Source organism: Adiantum capillus-veneris, chromosome 27 (assembly GCF_014529385.1).
Source record: "Adiantum capillus-veneris isolate H3 chromosome 27, ASM1452938v2, whole genome shotgun sequence".
Classification (NCBI taxonomy): Eukaryota; Viridiplantae; Streptophyta; class Polypodiopsida; order Polypodiales; family Pteridaceae; genus Adiantum; species Adiantum capillus-veneris.
In genome coordinates, this window is record NC_140957.1 from 130183382 (window position 1) to 130207868 (window position 24487).

The 24487-nt window shown below is 47.3% G+C and overlaps 1 protein-coding gene across 3 annotated transcripts in view; it reads left to right on the top strand.

Moving 5' to 3' along the window:
• The window catches only part of LOC147422759 (uncharacterized), a 70021-nt gene extending 46683 nt beyond the window's left edge, over positions 1-23338 (top strand). For 2 of the 3 annotated variants that reach the window (XM_086503371.1, XM_086503372.1), the window contains exons 3-6: positions 21992-22079; positions 22183-22267; positions 22354-22516; positions 22615-23338. In XM_086503371.1, the coding sequence (XP_086359497.1) occupies positions 21992-22079; positions 22183-22267; positions 22354-22516; positions 22615-22724 (446 nt within the window). In that variant the 3' untranslated portion in view covers positions 22725-23338. The remainder of the gene's footprint in view (positions 1-21991; positions 22080-22182; positions 22268-22353; positions 22517-22614) is intronic. The other variant, XM_086503373.1, reaches the window with a different exon arrangement.
• The last annotated feature ends 1149 nt before the right edge of the window (positions 23339-24487 follow it).

Below are 24487 nucleotides of genomic sequence, written 5' to 3' on the forward strand. Positions count from 1 at the left end.
AAAGGTGCCATATCTGGCTGCTGTCCAGAAAAACTAGCCATGCCAAAATTGACCTGTGGCACCCCAAATTGGCCCTGATTGCTCTGAAAGCCTTGCTGCATGCCAATGTTACCATACATGGGGTTTGGCGTCATGCCATGCATACCCCCAAACATTGTTCCAGGCATGTACTACTGGTTTCCATGCGCATAACCAGCCATACTTCGGAACACGGATCCACCCCTGAAATACCCAGGATGTACCGTGGGTGGTGGAAAAACCTGATGCATTGCTTGGAGGCTGGTTCCCTGTCCATTCAATGCAACATTTTGACCCTGAAAGGTGGCGGGCTGAACTGGCAAAACCTGGGGAGTAGGGATCCTTGCCACCTGTTCATGGACAGGAGGGACCTGTCTAGGAGCCTAATGTGACTCTGCAACATGTGAATGCTCCCTATCATGCTCAGTCGCATGGGGGACCTGGGCTTGAGCCTCAACGGGCTCTGTACGCTGAGGGCATTCCCTTGCCTGCTGTGACTTTAATGGTGCTTGCAGATAATCCATAAACCTGGGATTCTGCACCAACTGAGTGAAGACATTCACAACAGCAACTAACTGTGTCCTGAACGCATCCTCTTCAAAGTGCCCAGTCATGAACCCTTGAACCTGTTCTCGCTGTGCATTCACACAAACAAAAGGCGTAGACAATGGCGGTCGTGAACTCTCGCCAACTTCATGCTGTAAAGGAATAGCCTGTCTACCCTGGGAAGAGGAACCCTCTTCTCTAGCATCGTCTGTCCTGTCAGCCATAGTGTAATTTCAAGTTCCTGTGCTTTGTGTCTTTGCCGCAAACCAATCGAGGCTCACTTCTTGAGGAAAAAGTGATCTTGTCCCGGCAACGGAACCTTGAAACCGGCCCGTAGGGCGGTAGACGTTAGCTTTCACCCGATTCTTTAACACTTAACTATACGACACAAAGCAATGACTTGAAAGGAACCTGTAGTTGGGAATGGGATTACACTTCAAAACAAAAGCACGGCTAGGAAGCTAGAATGCTCCCGAGCGGATAGCAACACCTGTAGGCCCCAAAGGTTGGCGCCCCTTTCGGTATTTCTTTATTCTTTAACAGAGGGAATAAAACCTGTGATTTCCTACAAGCTGTCCCGCACAATCTGGGCTGAATTCCATCTGTTCTGGCCCGATTTCGGCAACATAACTGTACTAGGATGCTTCACAGTTAGTATCCCCACGCAATAGATGACTTTCCCGACGCATACGGACACTCTGCAAAACCTGGCAAGAATCTGCAGCACGCTGAATTCTCTGTTTTCTGCCCTGAAAATGCGCCAGATCACCTCTATAACGGTCCCCTTGCGTCCCCGAACCTCCTGGGGGTATTAGGGACCGTTTAGGGCCGAAACCCTAAACCTGCAAAAATACACAGCAGGCTGTAATTCCCTGTTTCGGGCTCCGTTTCGCGTGCTGGTCACATCCGTAGCAAGTCCTCGAGCTCCCGCACCTGTAGGGCTACTTGCCCTAAGAATCGGACGAGATTTCTCAAGTGAAACCTCTTCGAATTCACCTGTACCTGCAGGGGATTAGCCACTAGCTAATGCAGTACCTGTGCAAGAGGCTCTTGCCTCGGCAATCGCGCATGAACCCACATAACTGTACATTGGTCAAATGAAAAGCCCACTCGTGGGGCGTAACATAACTGCCCGTAGGGGAGAGAGGGAGAGCAGTGTGTAGTGTGCAGGGCATCACTCCTGGCACCGCACTGTACATAAAAGGGAAAGAAGGCACTCCGTAGCTCTTAACCTGTGACAGGAAACTTGAAATGAGCCTCCGAGCTATAAATTCAGCGCCACTTCTTCTTGCATGAGGAAAGTGCACAGAAATGTGCCACTTGGCGCGTTTACAAGCCATTTCCCTTTTCGGGGTTGCCGCCTAAAACTCTCCCGACCGGTATCCCAATTGACTTCGCGGCAAAGTAATAAAATGTTCCCCTTGTCATATCAGAGGTAATGACGCGAACACATTTTCAGGTCCAAAATAGTAGTTCCCTAAATTTTAGGAGATGCTTCCATGGCACTCACATTGATCATCTGACCATCAATCACCACTGGAACCACATCGAAAAATGCAATGTCGGCTAGCTATCAGGTGATTTACACTCATAGCCCCACCGTGGCTAACCCTAGTCCATTTGCTCAACTTCAGTGCTCATTGGCCGTCCGGCTTAGACTCTCACTGTCCGCCTCACACCATGTAACTTGGGCATTGGCATTTCCAGAGGGGTGTCTTAAAACAAGTCAAATAAAATTCCCCCAAAAAGAATTCAACAAGTAAAGTTAGTTGCCACAGACTCTTGACAGGCAGTGCCATGCAAATTTTGATAGCTACCAAGCAGCACACTTCCAAGGACTTGGCAAGCTTTCAAGAAAAATTTTCCCCTAAGTTATATGGTTTCTGACATCTTCCTTCAGAGTGCAACTTCTTGCAGAGTGGGGTATCCTAAAATGCTTGCCATGGAAACCCTAGCAGATTATAACTTGAAATTTCTCGACATCTCCTAGTAGATGTCTCTTCATGAGCAGATGACCTCGGAGGTTCGGTGTGATTGCTATGTCTTGGGATTACCATCGCCGCCAGAGGAACACTGTCTGTCCAAGAGCTGATGGACCATGCTGTGGTTGTCTATGACCTTATGGAAGGAACCTAACCCTAATTTTTGATGCAAGTTTCAGGATGGAAAGTCAGTCGACTTTTCGAGCTCGACTAATTTCGAGATTGCTTTTTAAGTTTGAAATCTGTTTGAGAACTTGTTTGGTGATCCTGTTTGAAATTTGTTTGAAATGGATGGTATCTGTTTTGAACCTGTTTTGGTACCGATTTGAAATGTTTGACTCTGGTTGTAATACTGGTTTCATTGATTGGTGATTTTTACTCCCGGGTGGAGAAGTGAGAAATATTGTTTTGGTATTGTTTGAACCTCGGAACTACGCAGGCCGATGCCTGGGAAGCGTTTGGTTGTATGCTTGAACCTCCAAGCAACGCAGACTGCGGTTTGGGGAGCATTTGGTTGTACTGTCTTCTGAGCTCATGGCCCGGACCTTTTTAGGTTATTTGCGGGGGGAGTGACGAGGTAGTCGTTGAGTAAGCATTTGTGTTGCATTGTGATGTGCCAATTACTGAATATTCCTAATTGGATGAGATTGCCTGGGTATGTAATTTTAGTGTATCAAGACACCCGTGGAAGATCAATACGGTCTGGGTGTGATGGCTAATTTTACTACTCCGGAATATCAAGAGTTCTAATCTGGACAAAAGGAGAACCGAACTCCTTGATCAAAAGAGCCGAAAGGAGAAGCCAACTCCTTGATAAAAAGAGCCGAAAGGAGAAGCGTAACTCCTTAACAAAGAGAGCAAACTGATTGTCCCTCGCAAATTTTGGAGCTAACTTGAGTTGTTTTGCAGATATGATGTAATCACGGACGATTACTCTCTTTCAAGAAGGGGAGATGTCACAAATTGTTGACGTGTCAAAGCCCTGAAGAAGGGAGCCAACTTGCAGATGTTGGCCGAGGGGCCTAAACCCTAAGAAGAACAAGTAGCAGAACAAGAAGTCCTACCAACTTATGGGGACCCTGTCCAATGGGGCCCCAAGTGACATAAAGGAAATAAAGAAGGACCCACATACATACAAATTGCGTAGTTGTTGATAACGTGGCAGATTTTCGAAAAATATGCTGGCTGATGACATGGCAGGCTGTACGGATTTCCGCGTTTTGTGTTGACTACTGACGTGGCTGCTGTACGGATTTCCGTAAATTACGTTGGCAGCTTTTTGGCATTGCTTTTGGACCAGGAGCTTTTGAGTTTGAAGGCTTTTCATGTAAACTGCTTTTCATAGACCAAGGGTCTTTAAATATGAGGTTAGGGCTCATTCTCTGGCATGCTTCTTGGAGAAGGTGCAATGTCTGGAGTACCGGCATGTACTGTGTTGATGCAATATAAAGAAATACCGAAAGGGGCGCCAAGGTTTTGGGCCAATACTCTCTGGGGTGCAATTCCGCCACTCCGTGTCGCGTGTCGTCTCTCTCGTTCAGTTCAGTTGTTATTGAAGTGCTAAAAGTTTGTTCATTCTGTTCTTTTCTATTGGCACGTGGTGCGAGTCTTGTGACAGTGGTATCAGAGCATCAGGCGTATGCTTTTCTGAAAGCATACCGGTCCTACCAAAGAGCAGACAGAGCAAGATCGCACTTCAAAGTTCATTGGAAATTTTGGCTTCGTGCTCCGACCCCGTACTTATTAGCCACTCCCACCCGTACTACATCGCGCATCGGGCGCGCTCGTCTTCACCGCTCATGTCTTACAGGGCATAAGCCAAAAAGATCACTTGCAAGAGAAGAATCCAAGATTTCCTTCGAGCTGCTGTTTTTCTCAGAGGCAGTGCCATGCAGATGTTGATAGCTACCAAGCAGCACACTTCCAAGGACTTGGCAAGCTTTCAAGAAAATTTTTACCTGAAGTTATATGGTTTCTGACATCTTCCTTCGGAGTGCAACTTCTGGTAGAGTGGGGTATCCTAAAATGCCATGGAAACCCTAGCGGATTATAACTTGAAATTTCTCCACATCTCCTAGTAGATGTCTCTTCATGAGCAGATGACCTTGGAGGTTCGATGTGATTGCTATGTCTTGGGATTACCATCGCTGCCAGAGGAACACTGTCTGTCCAAGAGCTGATGGACCATGCTATGGTTGTCTACGACCTTATGGAAGGAACCTAACCTTAATTTTTTATGCAGGTTTCAGGATGGAAAGTCAATCGACTTTTCGAGCTCGACTAATGTCGAGATTGCTTTTTAAGTTTGAAATCTGTTTGAGAACTTGTTTGGTGATCCTGTTTAAAATTTGTTTGAAATGGATGGTATCTGTTTTGAACCTGTTTTGGTGCCGATTTGAAATGTTTGACTTTGGTTGTAATACCGGTTTCATTGATTGGTGATTTTTACTCCCGGGTGGAGAAGTGAGAAATGTGCAGCGGAATGAATGTTGAACTTTGCTCAAGATGAGTGCTCCGAACTGTGCTCAAGGTTCCTTGTTCTTAAGGAAGAGAGAGCCTTCCGTGCTTTAATGAGAGAGTGCAAGTGATCACAAACAAAGTGAATAGACACTGTGAGTGAAGGTGCTGAGACTGAGAGATAGAGAGAGAAGAAATACAACACCAGAGACGTTGTAAACCCTCCTCCAAGGGCCCCACTCTCTATGGCGAGAGCGGTCTACTTATGATTGCACAAATCTCTACAATGCTTGGACTTGCCGACGATGTCGACGACGATGAGGACGACGACGAGACGGACTGAAATCTGAAAACGCCAATGGCTGAAATCGGCAAATCTTTATGTGCTAGATTCTGACTCTATGTCGATGACGACGACGACGACGCGCTGAAAACGCAGATGCTGAAACCTGCGTTTTCCGGGCTGAAATTGTAAACTTCGATGGATCCCACCGTGTGGCGAGGAACTGTTGCGGAAAGGTGAGATCTGCGAGGTTCGGGATTTTTTCTGTTGTGTCTAAAGGCTAAAAACTGAAAACGTTGGTCCTAGGGCTGATTCCATCGCGAAGATTTGCAAAAACGCTAAGGTGTCTTGCAGATGCAAAAACGCTAGGGCTGAAAATGAGTTCTGTTGCAAACATGCTGTGGATCTGCCGGTGCAAACCACTAACGCTAGTGCTGATTTGTCCTTTGTTGTCGCCAGGTTGATGTAGATGCAAAAACACTGGCTGATCTGGGTTCTTGTCCAAAAACGCTAGCTCTTCTGCTGTGATGCAAAAACGCTAGAGAACTTGGGGTCCTGGTGAGAAGTTGTCTGTGAGCAGGCGCTCTTGCTGCCTCTTTTGCCAAAAAGTGCTAGCGCTAGGTTTCTATATATACCAACTTAGCAAAATTGCCCTACCTAGTTTCCAACAAAAGTCACTTAAACATAATACGTCAAAAATGTCAAAAATAGGGAAAATAGGTTTAATGCACTGGAAAATGATCCTGATGGATTCTGATGGTAATGCTGATGACCATGATGTGTGTAACCAGAGGATATGCATCTAATCTAAGTGCCTGGACATGCACGATCTGCGAACAGACTCACAAAAGTGCCAGATCACTTCCTATTCTAGACTGACTTGATCTAATTGAACCCTGGGCATGCTGTAGCTTGTCCACGGACACATAGGGTTGGATGTGTCACGTGACAGTTTTGGTATTGTTTGAACCTCGGAACGACGCAGGCCGATACCTGGGGAGCGTTCTGTTGTATGCTAGAAAATCTCCGAACGATGCAGGCCGATGCCTGGGGAGCGTTTGGTTGTATGCTTGAACCTCCAAGCGACGTAACTGCGGTTTGGGGAGCGTTTGGTTGTACAGTCCTCTGAGCTCATGGCCCAAACCTTTTTAGGTTATTTGCGGGGGGAGTGACGAGGTAGTTGTTGAGTAGCTTCATACCGCAGACCGTTTGTCTCAGGGGAGTGCTCAGCGGCGCTGTTTGTTGTGTCTTGTAACATGCATATGTAAGCATGTGTTGCATTGTGATGTGCCAATTACTGAATATTCCTAATTGGATGAGATTGCCTGGGTATGTAATTTTAGTGCATCAAGACACCCGTGGAAGATCAGTACGGTTTGGGTGTGATGGCTGATTCTACTACGCCGGAATATCAAGAGTTCCGATCTGGACGAAAAGAGAAGCTAACTCCTTGATCAAAAGAGCTGAAAGGAGAAGCTAACTCCTTGATAAAAAGAGCCGAAAGGAGAAGCTAACTCTTTAACAAAGAGAGCAAACTGATTGTCCCTCGGAAATTTTTTAGCTAACTTGAGTTGTTTTGCAGATATGCTGTAATCGCGGATGATTACTCTCTTTCAAGAAGGGAAGATGTCACAAACTGTTGACGTGTGAAAGCCCTGAAGAAGGGAGCCAACTTGTAGATGTTGGCCGAGGGGCCTAAACCCTAAGAAGAACGAGTAGCAGAACAAGAAGTCCTACCAACTTATGGGGACCCCGTCCAATGGGGCCCCAAGTGACATAAAGGAAAGAAAGAAGGACCCACATACATACAAATTGCGTAGCTGTTGATAACGTGGCAGATTTTCGAAAAATATGCTAGCTGATGACATGGCAAGCTGTACGGATTTCCGCGTTTTGTGTTGACTGCTGACGTGGCAGCTGTACGGATTTCCGTAAATTACGCTGGCAACATTTTGGCATTGCTTTTGGATCAAGAGCTTTTGACTTTGAAGGCTTTTCATGTAAACTGCTTTTCATAGACCAAGGGTCTTTAAATATGAGGTTAGGGCTCATTCTCTGGCATGCTTCTTGGAGAAGGTGCAGTGCCTAGAGTACCGGCTTGTACCGTGTTGATGCAATATAAAGAAATACCGAAAGGGGCGCCAAGGTTTGGGGCCAATACTCTCTGGGGTGCAATTCCGCCACTCCGTGTCGCGTGTCGTCTCTCTCGTTCAGTTCAATTGTTATTGAAGTGCTAAAAGTCTGTTCATTCTGGTTTTTTCTATTGGCATGTGGTGCCAGTCTTGTGACAGTGGTATCAGAGCATCATACGTGTGCTTTTCTGAAAGCATACCGGTCCTACCAAAGAGCAGACAGAGCAAGATCGCACTTCAAAGTTCATTGGAAATTTTGGCTTCGTGCTCCGCCCCCCGACTTATTAGCCACTCCCACCCGTACTACATCACGCATCGGGCGCGCTGTTGTCTTCACCGCTCATGTCTTACAGGGCATAAGCCCAAAAGATCACTTGCAAGAGAAGGATCCAAGATTTGTTTCGAGCTGCTGTTTTTCTCAGAGGCAGTGCCGATGTTGATAGCTACCAAGCAGCACACTTCCAAGGACTTGGCAAGCTTTCAAGAAAATTTCTGCCCGAAGTTATATGGTTTCTGACATCTTCCTTCGGAGTGCAACTTCTGGCAGAGTGGGGTATCCTGAAATGCTTGCCATGGAAACCCTAGCAGATTATAACTTGAAATTTCTCGACATCTCCTAGTAGATGTCTCTTCATGAGCAGATGACCTCGGAGGTTCGGTGTGATTGCTATGTCTTGGGATTACCATCGCCGCCAGAGGAACACTGTCTGTCCAAGAGCTGATGGACCATGCTATGGTTGTCTATGACCTTATGGAAGGAACCTAACCCTAATTTTTGATGCAAGTTTCAGGATGGAAAGTCAGTCGATTTTTTGAGCTCGACTAATTTCGAGATTGCTTTTTAAGTTTGAAATCTGTTTGAGAACTTGTTTGGTGATCCTCTTTGAAATTTGTTTGAAATGGATGGTATCTGTTTTGAACCTGTTTTGGTGCCGATTTGAAATGTTTGACTCTGGTTGTAATACTGGTTTCATTGATTGGTGATTTTTACTCCCGGGTGGAGAAGTGAGAAATATTGTTTTGGTATTGTTTGAACCTCAGAACTACGCAGACCGATGCCTGGGGAGCGTTCTGTTGTAAGCTAGAGAACCTCCGAACGACGCAGGCCGATGCCTGGGGAGCGTTTGGTTGTATGCTTGAACCTCCAAGCGACCCAGACTGCGGTCTGGGTAGCGTTTGGTTGTACAGTCCGCTGAGTTCATGACCCGGACCTTTTTAGGTTATTTGCGGGGAGTGAGGAGGTAGTCGTTGAGTAGCTTCATACCGCAGACCGTTTGTCTCGGGAGAGTGCTCAACAACGCTATTTCATGTGTCTTGTAACATGCATATGTAAGCGTTTGTGTTGCATTGTGATTTGCCAATTACTGAATATTCCTAATTGGATGAGATTGCTTGGGTATGTAATTTTAGTGCATCAAGACACCCGTGGAAGATCAGTACGGTTTGGGTGTGATGGCTAATTTTACTACGCCTGAATATCAGGAGTTCTGATCTGGACGAAAGGAGAAGTTAACTCCTTGATCAAAAGAGCCGAAAGGAGAAGCTAACTCCTTGATAAAAAGAGTCGAAAGGAGAACCTAACTCTTTAACAAAGAGAGCAAACTGATTGTCCCTCGGAAATTTTTTAGCTAACTTGAGTTGTTCTGTATATATGTTGTAATCGCGGACGATTACTCTCTTTCAAGAAGGGGAGATGTCACAAACTGCTGACGTGTCAAAGCCCTGAAGAAGGGAGCCAACTTGCAGATGTTGGCCGAGGGGCTAAACCGTAAGAAGAACAAGTAGCAGAACCAGAAGTCCTACCAACTTATGGGGACCCCGTCCGATGGGGCTCCAAGTGACAAAGGAAATAAAGCAGGACCTACATACACACAAATTGCGTAGCTGTTGATAACGTGACAGATTTCCAAAAAATACGTTGGTTGATAATGTGGAAGCCTTTACGGATTTCCGCGTTTTGCGTTGATTGCTGGCGTGGCAGCTGTACGGATTTCCGTAAATTACGTTGGCAGGTTTTTGGCATTGCTTTTGGACCCGGAGCTTTTGACTTTGAAGGCTTTTCACGTAAACCGCTTTTCATAGGCAAAGGGCCTTTAAATATGAGGTTAGGGCTCATTCTCTGGCATGCTTCCTGGAGAAAGTGCAGAGTCTGGAGTACGGGCTTGTACTGTGTTGATGCAATATAAAGAAATACCGGAAGGGGCGCCAAGGTTTGGGGCCAATACTCTCTGGGGTGCAATTCCACCACTTCGTGTTGCGTGTCGTCTCTCTTGTTCAATTCAGTTGTTATTTAAAGTGCTAAAAGTCTGTTCAGTCTGTTCTTTTTTATTGGCACGTGGTGCCCGTCGTGTGACAGTGGGGTATCTTGAAATGCTTGCCATGGAAACCCTAGCAGATTATAACTTGAAATTTCTTTACATTTCTCAGCAGGTGCCTCTTGTTAGTAATCTCGGAGATTCGGTGTGACTGCTATGACTTGGGACTACTATCACTACCACAGGAACACTGTCTGTCCAAGAGCTGATGGACCATGCTGTGTTTAGCTATGACCTTGTGGAAGGAATCTAACCTTAACTTTTGGTGCAAGTTTCAAGATGGAAAGTTAGTTGACTTTCCGAGCTCGATCGATGTCGAGATTGCTTTTTAAGTTTGAAATCTGTTTGAGAACTTGTTTGGTGATCCTGTTTGGAATTTGTTTGAAATGGATGGTATCTGTTTTGAACCTGTCTTGGTGCCGATTTAAATTGTTTGACTCTGGTTTTAATACTAGTTTCAATGATTGGTGATTTTACTCCCGGGTGGAGTAGTGAGAAATGATGTTTGAGAATGCTTATTCATAATCATGGCACGGACCCTTGTGGTTATTTCCAGGGGGAGTATTGAATGATTGAAAAGTGTTGTTTTTACTCATGGCCCGGATCCTTGTGGTTATTTACGAGGGGAGTATTCTTGTTGTGACTCCCGGCCCGGACCTGGATGGTTATGCGGGAGGAGTATTAAGAAGGCTGAGCAGTGGTTACTCTTAGCACCTCCAAACGACGCAGGCTGCGGTCTGGGGGGTGTTTGGTTGTAAAAGGCCTCTATATCTCCCGGCCCGGACCTTTTTAGGTTATGTGGGAGGAGTGATGAGGGAGTCGTTGAACAGGTCATGGGCCGGACTTGGATGGTTATTTGCGGGGGGAGTGTTCATCGGCGGCTTTATGTTTCCATGTCTTGTAACATGCATATGTGAGCATTTGTGTTGCATTTGATGTGTCAACCACTGAATATTCCTAATTGGATGAGATTGCTTGGGTATGTAATTTTAGTGCATCAAGACACCCGTGGAAGATCAGTACGGTCTGGGTGTGATGGCTAATTTTACTACGCCGGAATATCAAGAGTTCCGATTTGGACGAAAGGAGAAGCTAACTCCTTGATCAAAAGAGCCGAAAGGAGAAGCTAACTCCTATTTGACTTAGAAGAGAGTAAAAAAGTTGCACTTGCTAGTTCTCTGCTCAAGGACACAACATTTCTTTGGTGGCAACGATGGGTTGCTGATAGTAAATACACACCTTCTTGGGATAAATTTCGGTGTGCTATTCGCAAGGCGTTTGAACCTGCCAATGCAGATTTTCATGCCCGGTCCTCTCTTTGCCGCCTGAGCCAGACAGTTTCCTTAGCCGCGTACATCAAAGAGTTCCAAAGATTAACTCTGGAGATAGAGACTCTTAGTCCCTCTGATAAACTTCACAGCTTTATTGACGTACTCGAACCCAACCCGAAGGACGATGTGCACAAATACAACCTTACCACCTTGGATGCTGCAATTGCTTATGTGGAGCGTCTTGGCAATAATTGGCATCCTACACGGAGTTTTCTTCCTGGTGACAAATCTTCAAATAGCGCTTGCTTTTCACAGCACGATCACCGAGACAACTTTAGCCAAAGTCAGGAACATCAATCTCAGTTCAGACAGCAAGCCACAACACCTTATTCAACTTCAAGGTTCTATTCTCAAGATCGACAATCTCAAAGCAGATCTTCTTCAAATGTTCCTCCACTCGATCGTGGTAAAGGACTTGATTTTTCTCAAGATCGGCATATTAATAGTCAACAAGGCTCTTCGTCAAATGCATCTTCGACTTCAAAGAAGCAAGGATTATGTACAATTTGCGGTGGTGACCATAGATGGTATCATTGTCCAAAGAAACCGAATCCATCTAATTTGAAAAGAAATTCCAACGCGGAAACATCATCGAATTCTGAACAACTAGACTATGCTAAGGATAAAGGAAAATCTGTGGTCCATACAATTCGTGTTTCAGAGGATACGACTACTCTTATGAAGCATGCTCAGTTCAGTTCTTCAGTTTTGGAGCCTCTCTCAGAGCAAGTTCTGAGCCTTCTTGGAACTATCAATGGTCGCTCCATCAACATTTTGGTGGACAACAGATGCTCGCATAATTTCGTCAGTACTCAGATAGTTCAACAACTTGGCTTACCAACTCAGAAGACATCTCACTTATATGATGTGGAATTAGCAGATTGACCAATTTTTACTTGTGATCGAGATTCAAACTTATACAGATCAATTGGATTTCGAAGTCATCCCTTTATCTTATTACGACATGATTCTTGGTCAATATGATCCAGCAATTAGCTTTCGAGGACATACTATCAATTTGTTCAAAGATGGGACGTGAATTGATTTTACTCGGGCTTTATCATGCGGAACGAGTGATTCAAGCCTCATGAAGCAAATAGGATCTTCAATGCAGCTGCAAAAATTCTAATTGATGAATTTTTTAATTCATTAACATCTCCTGAATCAATTGCTGAAGACAAAGATGATTTCAAGCAAGAAATTTTTATAAGTGATACTTCGTTACCAAACAAAGATAAGGACATAGTTGCAGATTGCGAGTCTGAAGACGACTATGCTTTCTTTGATTCTTTGTTGGATGATGATATGCCAATTGCAAGTGGCAGTTTCTGAAAATGATTCTGAAGAATTTTGGGATTCATTATTGGACGATGATTACACTCTCAATCCAAAATACTCTCCAGTGATTACTAAAGTTGAAGTTCCCCATTCTGAAGAGTGCTTTGAGAAGAATTCCTCTTCACCAAATATTTCACAGTTACTGGAATTTTGAACCAGAAATCTTACATCGCATGAAGAATTTTGAAGAACAATCTCTTGTTGCAGTTAACCTGATTTTTTATTTTTTTTTCCGAGAAAAAGATCCTTCTATTAGTTAATGAAACTGCCCATGGGGCTACAACCTCCTCTACAAGAGAGGACTACAACAATCATGCTGGGCAGACTCTCCCAATGGAAAAACAACATATGTACAATGAGGCTAGATCAAGGGGTGGGAGGAGGGAAGAGCCACACAGGTGGACGGTAGTGCCATCTAATCACACCCTGGACCATGGTGAAAAATGGCCCAGGACGCCAAAGTCGAAGGAAAGCCTCTCTGCGCTCCCTCATGTGGCCGACTGCCCTGGAGTCTCTCAAACTGTCCTCATAGAGTATGGACAAGCTCAAGCCAAAGGTCCCGAACAGTCTCTGCTGGTGGTACAGGGCGAGCCTCGAAGATGCGAAAGCAACGGGCCCCGCCAGATGGACCAGAGTGTCAGGCCACTGATGAGCTCCCAACACACCTCTCTCTCATTGCACCACTCTTGTGGAGTAATCTCTGTGGCAGGCTGGAGTGTAGGTCGTCCCTCCTGCATCACTATCATCTTGCTGGTGGATGATAGCTCAAACTGAAGTGCCGGGCCCGTGAGAGTGGACGAAGCAGCTGCCCCCCAAGTGTACTGCCGAGCTGTGGAAAGAGCGGGTATCAGCCGAAGAACATGCAGCCACACCTGCTGTGCCAAGGGACAGTCCCAAAGACAGTGACGCTGACTCTCCACAAGATGGTCACAAGGTGTGCATGCGGACGAGAGACCACTATGCACAAGTTAGCTCCCAACTGCTGTAGCTCTGTGTGCGACCAGCCACTGAAACAAAGTGACTCGTCTCGGCAGACTGGAGTCCCACAACCTCTCCCAAAAAGCTGCCAAGAACTCAGCTGTGAGACCCTCCTCGTGCCAATGAGATGCTGCAGCAAGGCGAGCCTCTCTTTGTGCTGCCAGTATGTGACGTCCCAGTCGAACAATGTACTGAAAGGAAGGGACGCCTGGGTGGTTTGCAGAAGAGACGGTGTCCCTCCAAAGCCACTCTCCAGGATCCCACTGTACTCGTGCCACTGGACAACACTCCCAAGCCCACAGTCTCCAATGTCCAGTTTCAAGAGCAGCTGGGTCAGGATCGATGACACAAGTCCTCCCACAGATACCCACCACTGGAATCCTCTGAAAACAACACTCTGCCACCTGCGGGGCCTCTACTGCAACTCGCTGTAAGCGTCTCTCACCCTGTAGCTCGTAAAACAGGGAAGGAACAGTCTTTGAGTAAGCCCGAACAGAGATGAGAACCTCCAGTCGTGTGAAGGCTCCCATCCATCTGGGCGCTGCTGACTCGAGAACTCAGCTGGTACTACCTCTAAGATGTCCTGGCACATGCTCTGCACCCCTCTCATGCCCTGTAGTAGCTGAAAGCGTTGTAGCTCCTTTGACAGGCCTGAAAACTGTAACCAGTCACCTAAAGAGCGTGCTGGACCCGCTGCCATGGAACCCCAGGAAACATAAGGCCGACTACCAACCAAGTGACCTCTTTGAGTGCAAACCATGGGGTTCCAAACAAAGGGCCGTCGCAGGCGCTCCTCCGTGCAAGTAGGCTGACGCTGTTCTAGGCCTCGCCACAGGTGTTCCCAAGATCGAAGCAACCCCACAGCGAAGCAATCCTCTAGTCTCTTGCTCAAACCAACTCTGCGCATCTCTGTGAAGGTCCATCTGGTCAAAGGTTGCGAGGGGCCTCCTGTCTAAGGCACCCTAGCACGAAGCCGTTGTAACAAGAACTCCTTCCAGGGCTCCTCACCTGAAAGAAGACCTCGGACGATGAATTTCCCCAGAAGGGCTCTGCTCTGCTGTGCTGGGTCTATGATCCCTAGCCCTACCTGTGAACAAGGAAGAGTGATGACTTGCCAAGCCACTTTGGCCCGGGCTGTCAGTGTGTCTCGCCCTGACCAAAGGAAATTCCTGATCAGCTGCTCTACCTGGCTGATACAAGAACTCGAGAAGATCCAGCAAGAAGTGATGCACCAAATAGTAGCCAACAACACCTGGTTAGCCACTACAACTCTGCCAGCCAAAGAAAGTCGTGCGGAGCTCCAATGTAACAACTTCCTCGTGATAGACAGGAGGAGGGGAGCAATCTGCTGCTCGGGAGAAAGGTCCAAACCAACCTGACAGCCCAAGTACCGAACTGCATTCCCTGGGGGAATCCACCTAAAACCCTCACCTGGCATCCAATCGGGCACAGGAGCACTACCGACCGAGAAAGCCACTGTCTTTCTCCAGTTGACCAGTGCGGCGGATGCACAACAGAAGGTCTCAAGAGCCTGCTCACACCTGTGAAGGTTGGCCTCCTGGCCATCCAAGTACAAGGCTGAGTCGTCAGCAAACTCAGCGTCCAATAGCTCATCCCCTCGAATAGGGAGTGCTAAGCCATGTAAACGAACCTGCTGCAACACCAAAAACCTGCTCATGCTCATCGCCTCAACATAGAACAGAAAGAGAAAGGGGGCAAGAGGGCAGCCCTGTCTAACCGAACGTATGAGCATGAAACGATCACCTCTACCTCCCGACAAAAGTACCTGACTGTGTGCCCGTCTGTACAAAGCTGACATCCCTCTGATCCAAGCATCTAAGAAGCCCATCCTGCATAGAGTGCCCTCTAGAAAGTCCCAGTCAACTCTGTCGTAGGCCTTCTCAAAATCGAGAAGAAGAATCACCAGATCCTCACCACGGAGCGGCGCTAAGGCAGAAGCCTCCCAAAAAGTAAAGATGTTGTCAAGGATAATCCGCTCCTTGACAAAACCTGTCTGAGTCCCATGTATAAGGCTCTCTAGAAGTGGCTAGATCCTCAAACTCAGAGCCTTGGCAAGAATTTTGTAGGCTGAGTTGAGGATGGTGATGGGGCGCCACTGCCGAATCTCATCCAAGGAGCCACCCTCCTTGGGAATGAGGTAGATCAAACCCTCACTCAAGCTGTCAAGCATCTCTCCTGTGTGCAAGATGTACTGGAAAGCACTACAGAAATTTGGGCCAAGCAAGTCCCAGTACTCCAAGAAAAAACTGGGAGTCAAGCCATCCTCACTTGGACAGCTACCACGGGGGATTGCACTAAGAGCCGTGTGCAACTCCTCAAGCTGAAGTGGCAGCTCAAGCCTCTGACGTATCTCCTCAATCACAAGGCAAGGCATTTGTGCCCACACCTGCTCTTTGCATGCATCCTGACGCTCTGACTGAGGCTCTGCTGACAGTAACTCACGATAAAAGTCAGTAGCAATTGCACGCATGTCCTCTGGCTCAGAAGCAACTGACCTGTCGGGCCTCCTCAACTGACTGACCTTGGCATGCGCATGCCGAGGTCCCACTGCCTCGAAGAAAGCACCAGTCACTATGTCACCCACCTGTGTCCACTGAGATGCTTATCGATGGAAAGCAAACTCATGGCGCCGCTCCTCTGTGCTAACAAGCTCCTGGCGAGCTTGCTGTAACTGCTCCTCCAACCAAGGACTGTCTGGATGCTGTTCCTGCATCCTCTGCAAGGAAGCAACGCCCCGTCTGAGACTCCTCTCGCTGCAGCCAAGCGAGCCAAAGACTCCTGGAGAAAGAAATGACTAATCTGAGCTAGTCTTGAGGCCACTCTGTCAGCAGGAGAATCCTGCATGTTCAAGCTCTCTATCCAGAGAGCCTCTACTCGCTCTCTAAGTGCAGAGTCCAACAAGACCCTCTCAGGGATGCGTAGCATCGTTCTCCCCCTCCTCTGTCTGTCTGCCACTGTGAGGATCACTGGTGCATGGTGCGAGAAGGAAGTCCCTGCCAGGATGCCAACTATCCCACCCAAGTCACAGAAATGGTCACTAGTGTAGAAGCGATCTATCCGCGATAGATTCACTCCTCCCACTCTGCGGTCCGAACGAGAGAAGGCCAGGCTATCTGGTGGCCTCACAAAACCAGAGTGTTGCCACACATCCGAGACCCTCAAAGTCATACAAAACCTCTCCCAAGTTCCCATCTCAACTCCGTGCACAGTAGCATGGCTACCACCAATCCTGTCAGAAGGATCCTCCAACATGTTCAAGTCACCCCCTATGGACCACTGTTCTGCCTGCGACAGAGACTCAACAATCTATGACCAAAACTCTGCTCGTGTACTCGCCACATTGGGCGCATATATGTTCAGGAAGCCCACAAGGCAACCCTGAACCTGCATAGTGATCCACTGAGCCTTGCCTGGCAAAATAATCCCTCTGCCGACAATGGCCTGGTGCAAAGAATCCGCAATAGTCATACATACCCACCCTGGATGCCTCCAGGTTCAAAAGCAACTGACCAAAAAGTATCATATCGTCCACGCAAGAGCTGACCACAACGTCTAATGCGGCTCTCACACAGATGATGCTCCTGTAGCATAAGGATGCCAATCTCTCCTCCCACAAGGCAACGCTGAAGCTCCTGACGCAGTTGGCCCCTCTAACGCTGAAACTGGGGCCCACCAAGTCCCTGCACGTTCCATGAGACGATCCTCATGGGGAGTGAGAGAGAACAGATGCTGCTGCAGCAGCTAAACAAGCTATCTTCGAGGCTGGCTTGGATGGGGAGTAATCCGCATCCGAGCGTCCTCTATATAGGCGTGACTGCAACGAGTGCCTGGCCCAAGCCCAAGTAGATTGAGCTGTACGTGAAGCAACCGCCTCTGTCTAAGAGTCCTCATGAATGTGTACATAGCATGGCAAGCACTACGTATCAGCAAAGAAGTGAACCACAATGTGTCTACATCCTGCTGTATCTAGAGGGGTCACCGCAAACTTGGCCAATGGCCACAAAGTCTGAAGCATGTCTGTGACTCCCAGGTCTCCCATGTGGTGAGAGAACTCTAGGACATGTGTATGCAACCACTCCAACACTGAGTCGAGAGTCCACTCAGTCTGGTCCCTGCCGCAAAGGGGAAAAGAGAAGCCAACAGCCGAGTCCAAGGCCTCTATTCCCCTAGCTGCAAGGAACAGAATATGAACCCTGAAGCAGGCTGCCTCATGGTCTGCTGACGGGTCGCCGAGAAAACGAGTAAAGTCGTAGTCAAAGAAGTCCCATCGGCACCGAATGTCGAAGCTCATCAGACCACGAGGGACTGCTGCAAAGGGAGACGTATGTACCTGTAGAGGGGGTCGCAAGAAAGGCTGTCCCTCTCTCGCCAAGCGACTCGTGGCAAAGGCGCTACCAAGAGATCTCCTAGCAGCCGGAGATGGGCCTGCCCCTTGGGTCGATTGTGGAACTGGAGCGAGAGGGGGGGTGTAGGAGCAGGGGGAAGAGGGGGAGAAGAGTGGTAGGGGGAGCGGCAGAGGTAGAGGGGCGAGGGGGAGAGGCGGCGGGGGGGGGGGGGATGATGAGGAGGAGGGGAACTCTGGGGGGAGGAGGGGCTGTCGAGGGTGAAGCTGAGGTGGGGGTTGGAGCAAGGACCTCATCCTGCTCAAGAGGACCGAAACGGTTTCCCGTGGGAACCCACTACTGTTGGGCAGGCGCCTGAGGACCACTCTGAGTGCTAGGCTGTTGCTATGGCCCCTGCGTCATCGACCACAAACCTGCTGCCATCCCTCCTCCGTTGGAGCCCCAGGCTCGGAAGGTGGCTCTGCATGTGTACTCTGTGGCTCTGTCTGTGGCTGCTGGCCAGCCCTTGCAGGCTGGGGCTGAGTCTGTGGTGTAGGTCGAGGCCTCCACGTGGACAGGTTTTCGCAAGATGGCTCATCTGTCGACAAATGAAGCACTGGATCGAGAGGCCCGAATACTCCACGCTCTGTCGAAACCAACCCCCACTCACCCGAGGCAGAAGAATGACTTTCGAGAGAGTGTAAGTGTCCCTGATCAGTGTGCAAACTAAGGGAATGCCGGCCCCCTTGGCAGCTACTGAGGGTGTCGTGCGAGGTGTCTCTAGGACAGTCCCAATCGCTGAGCCTATCTTGGACAAAAGTGGTAGGTACTCCCTTCGTAAACGAGGAAAGCAGACGGAGATGGGGATGTCTGCCTCCGAAGCAGGGTCAAAACCATGTCTCCACTGTCGAAAGTGGGCTCGAGCTGCTCGGATGGTCAATGGACTCATGGCGATGACCTTGGACGCCATCTCTAGGGTCTCGAACTCGATCGGGTAGTAGCCTCGTCCAAGGATCTGAACGTCCAAGATCTTGCCCACCTCTGCGAGAAGGTGGGCTTGGAGAAGATCACGCAGCTCTCCTCTGTTGGGTCTAGTACCGAGGATCTTGCAGATGACAAAAGTCGCCTGCACGCGCTCTACCTCTGCGGCTAGGCTCGCTTGCTCTGTCGGTGATAGAGCAAGTCGAATGGTGGGCTCAGGAGGGTCGAGCGAAGGGGCTTCAGTGAAGTCCTTTTGTGGCGGAGCTTGAGCCTCCATCCGTGTCTACTGCTGTGGCGGAGAAAGAGTGGGTAAAGCAAATCTTCTGCAAAGGGACCCCGACAGGCACTGTCAAAGAACTAGCAGTGCCAGAGCCAATCAATAGGAGAAATCCCGGCGTGCGAAAAAGAAAAACGAAATGAGCCGCGGGCGGGGGGGGGGGGGGTGTTCAGTGAATGCAGAGAGGCGGGGGAGGGTGGGATAGACAGCGCAGCAAGCGGGGGTGGGGGCAACGGGTGGGGGCAGCGGGGACTGAGGGCGGGCGGGCGGGTGGGGGCAGTGTGCAGCGGATTGAGGGGTAGCGGGGGCTGAGGGCGGGCGGGTGGGCAGGGGCAGCGCAAGGGGGGGCAGTGGGGGATTGAGGGCGGGCGGGCGGGCAGGGAGGCAGCTAGTAGGAGGGGCAGCGCGCAGGGGAGAGGGCGAGGGAGCAGCGCATGGCGGGGCTGGAGCGAGGAGGATGGAGCGCCCGGGGGGGGGACGCAGAGGGTGGGGGCGGGATAGCAGCAGCAAGTGAGTTCTCTGTCTTGTTTCGTGTTGTATTGTTAAGCAAAATTGATGGGGATTTGTAGAAGAATCTCCAGTTAACATGATTAAGCCAGATTCTTCTTTGAACAATGCAATGACATGGGATTTAGCAGTAAAAGCAAAAAGGTTTTGCAAGAAGCAAAGGTTGAAGACAAAGGTTTCAGATAACACAAAGACTGAAGATTCAATTCTTTTCCAGAATTCTACCAACATCAGAAGTCATTTCTTTGACACGGGCTCTCATTTTAAATGGGAGGGAATGTCACGATTCTGACTATATTGCAGCATTACATCTACTCCTAGTTGCAGATACACGAAGTGCCATGCCAAGGAGGATCCCTACGCTTGGATGGTCACACCCCTTCGCCCAAAAGATGTGTCTCTACGCCAAAAGCCACACTCCTTCGACGACTGGTCACACCCCTTTGCTCTACGGGCGTGACTCTTCGCCCAATGGTTGCAACTCTTCGCCGAAAGGATGTGTCTTTACTACGTCTAAAGTCGCGTCTCTTCACCAGGAGACGTGTCTTTTCATTTGTGTCTCTTCGTCTCCTATATAAGGAGCCCTAGTATCACACGTTCAATCAATCAACACAGAGTCTTCTGAGTCTTGTTTCTTTCTAAGTTCAGTTTAAGTTTCTGAAGTCTTAATCATGAGTTTAAGTAATTAATGAAGGATTAGCAACTAGAATCCTCACACTGGCTACTTTTGCTGGCAGATTTTTGACCAATTGCTTTTGGGATTATTTGCTTTTGAGTTAGAAGCTTTTGGGGTATCCCTTGTAAGAATAAATAAGCCCCGAGGTGTCTGACTCTTTAGAGCATCTAGACTTAGAGTCTGAGAGCAGAGCACCCCTTGGGGAGTTGTACTTTGTTCAAGCATTAATATAATAAAGAGATACCGAAAGGAGCGCTAGGTTTTGGGGCTAATACCTCTGGGCATGGAACTACGCCGGGCTGTGTCAACTCAAGTTTTAAAGTTGTGAATTATACTAAGTGATTCTCTCGTGTGTCATGTCGGATTCTCGTCTTGGGGTGACCAAGATTGTGATAGTGATATTAGAGCACGGCCGATTTCTCTTCTACCGTGAAATCCGATCCTCTTACTGCGACACACATGGATTCAAACGATGACTCCCACAAGAATCAAACAAACCCTCTCGACACTTCTGGAACGGGAGGCGGTACGGAAAATAGCAGATCACGAATACGGGCCACCTCGGCCTACGCAGTATCAGCTAATGGAGATGCGACGTCAACAACAGGTTGATGAGTGCACAAAGCAGATGCTCAAGTCTGCAAAGGATCCACAATATGCAAAAGTTTTGACCTGGCACCCGATTGACGAAGTGCATACTCATTGACAGCAAGCCATTGATACACCAATAAAACCAGCCCTCAAGAAACCTCCTGTCCCACGGATGTTTACTGAAGATGAACTCGAGGACGTTGTCGAAAAATGAGTCAATCAACTATTGGGGACAAAGGAGAAGCAACTGCAGAAACGTAACAAGGGAACTGATTTCCCTGGTTACTTGGGCCGACACCTTTTTTGAGAATGCCAAAAAACAGAAGAAGCGTGTACGCTTCAAAGGATTGTCCAGTTCGTCCTCATCTTCTTTTGACAGCTCGGACAGCTCATCCTCTTCTGACTCTAGTGATGAGGACAGAAAGGGCAAGAAACGACGAAAGGACCATACGTTGTATTAAAAAGGAAGCACTTTTACAGAGCCAATCAGTATGATTTTCTCGACGACAAGGGCAAAAAGGCCAAGGAATTCAAATGGGGTGGACAGGCAATAAAATTTGTATACTTTTCAGGGTTTCGAGATGCTCCCAAGGCTTTTCATTGCTAGATGTAGATTTCATTGGCAATGAGTATGGGATCCAGCGAGGTTCCTACTTTCACGCTCGAGATTGACAATGCTATTCCTGCTGATTGGCAGCTGCGCTTAGTGGACAGACTGACTTGCCATCTCACGAGGGATGATGCGCTTTATTTTTCCCTCCGGTCAGCTGGTCACTGCGTGTCAAGAGACCCTTGTTTTCTTGATTGTGGAGACTGTTCACCATGATTGCCATACACAGCTGGCTTTACACAGGGTTTGGTAGCTCTTCGAGAGAACCTGGATGAGCTTACTTGGTACTTATTGGTCCCACATATCATTTGGCTTTAATGTAAACACTAGTGTATGTAAATGCGAAAATTTGTGAAATGTATATCTTGTGCCAGCTTCTACTCACTCTGAACGATTCTGTATGATGGCCCTGGATGCCATTTTTCCTATTCTTAGTTTGATGAAATACATTTAGAGTTTATGCAGAGGCTTAAACATATGTATCTCGCATTCTACTGTTTGCATCAATGTCCATTAGAGATTGCACCTTCATATATGAAGCCTCAAATTCCTTCTCTAAAGCAACTGGTGAGGAGGTAAATGCATTGCATTTCTCTGGATTATCAAGTGCTACCTACCAAATGTAGGTGAGACAAGAGAAGCTGGCGAGCGTACTGGATTTGAGGTTGTAACCGTAGATGGGCGTTCAGGAACTTTAGCCTCCTCATTATCAGGGTAAGAATCCCCAAGGGCCATGGTCTATTATGTAATTCAGCTTCTTTTAGCTTAGGTTGTTCTTTCTTTCTGTCTTCCAAAATGTTTGCTAGTTGCTGAGCAGGGTCGGCAGCAATGTATGGCCAAAAGTTGGAAAATACAAAGTGAATGTTGCTGGTTTTGAGGCACTTGCCTTGCCAGAGCTCGAGGTAAGGAGGTTTGTTCTTGAACTGATTGGTGAGCTGAGGTAGGGGCTCTGCTAAAATGTGCATGCTTTGTGAATGCATGGTAATAGGTAAATGGGCCGGTGGGCACTGAACTGTTCGTGATTGATGAAATTGGCAAGATGGAGCTGTTTAGTTCCACATTCTTCCCAGCTGTCTGGGCCATTTTCAATTCCAATGCTCCTGTGCTGGCGTCGGTACCTATTCCAAAGTATGGAAGGGACATTCCTGAAGGTTCAAAAAATCTATTACTTATACCGTGCAGCATGTGCTTGGGTACTGTGAGTGTATAGGTTGTGATGTCTTAAAGCTTTGTTTCCTGGCAATTGCAGTGGCAAGACTTCGAACTCATGCAGAAACCAAGCTATACACGCTCACTAAGAACAGCAGAGATCATGTGTGTGTGGAAGTTTATGATGAATTAAAGTCCATCTTGAACTAATTTTCCCAAAGCTGGGGATAAGCATGGCATTTTATCTATCTCAAAAATATCTTTTGGAATGACTACTGATCCTGGTAAGTGGTCCTAGAGCAGTTTTGAGTGCAGATACATGCAAAGTCTTCGGAAATACCAAGATGAGTCTGTCAGAATATGCCCTTTTATGGCTTCACGCATAACAGGACCAAGATGAAAGTGTATTCTGTTGGAAAAGCATGAGCATTGTCCATTAGTCCCAAAGCTCCTCGATGCCATGAGATTTGTGAGAGGTGGTCTAATTTTGTGATTGCTTGGAGTGAAGGTATAATATTGTGAAGGAATGTGAGCATAGTTTCACAATTCACTTTTTTCTGTAGCCCTCCTCTAGCCAGAGTCCTCTTTTGGTTGGTAGGTGAAAACAAGAACCTAGCAGGTATCGGCAAGCGACTGACGTGTATAGACCATTTTTCTGCAGAGTATACCTGCATGAAAACCGCATGTTGAATTCCATGCTTTCTTAAGAAACTGCAAAAAGCTTCGAAAAGCCACACCTGTGCATGTTTTGGTCTTGTCTCGTGAAATACCACTAAATCTTTCTGTGCGTTTTAATGGAAAGCTAGTAAGACTAAGTTTTGTCATTGCATATTCACTTCATGGTTATGATTATGCAAGCCCTATGTCGTGTCAATTTCCAAGTTGTGCTGTGTTTTTTGTTGGCTTTCTAAAACAAGCCTTAGGGAAAAGCGAGATAGGCGTACATGTGAATGTTTTATCATTGTTTACACCTATTGGACCTATTCTTTTGTTTGTGAAGCATTGAAATCTGCGTTTAATTTATTTTAGAGTGCAGTGGCCCCTCCAAACATTTTATGTGCTATTTAACTTTCACTTGTTTTAGAATGCCTACACGAGTCCTCAACTCGCTTCTTACCTGAGTACATTGTCGCCTACTTGCACGAGTGACACTCCAAATATAACAAGCTCTTCATCTCCACAATTGTAATTCTATTAGTCACCTGTTTTTTCAGCTCATGTATTATTTGCTCAATGATAGAAAGCAAAAGGAGGTAGTGAAGCTACAAATTGCTTGTAAGAGAATGCAATGGGGCTGGGTGTCCGCTGAAAAAAGCAAAATTATAAACCTAGGTCCGAGTTTCATAAATCTCTTCCAAATTCTATTGTAGAGATGAGAAAATTGGCATCATTGATTCTATCACTAGTGCCTCAATCCAGCATAAGGTAATCAAGAAGAAGGCAAGGCCCTTCATGCAAAGAAGTGCAAGATAGAAATACGAGGTTCCATCGCAAATATTCTCATGCTAGGATAGTTGCTAGACTGTACATCTTATTTGAATTAATCCCTAAGGAACTGCAAAACGGTTCTTTAAATGCATTATGTTTATAATTTTTGGCTAACTATTCTTTAACACACAGAAGTTTTTAGTCCTATTTGCACAAAAAACATGAGCATGTGACACACATTATTTGTTGTACAAGTCCCCATAGCAAATTTTTCAAAGACACCCTCTATACTTTATCGTCTCACATGCTTGATAAAGAGGGCTCTACCACATTTCCATGTGCGATCGGACAGACAATGCATGTATTTCACATTCTTGCTACTATTTTTCCTCCTTTCTTTGTACTTGGTTAATTCTTCGTTTATTGAGGTGCTATTTTATATAACTGTGAAGGAAGGCTATGTACGTATAACCTGGCTTATTCATGGTGAGCTTCAAACTCACAATTAAGGAATTTGGTGTGCCTTTCACCTGCATTCCATTCTT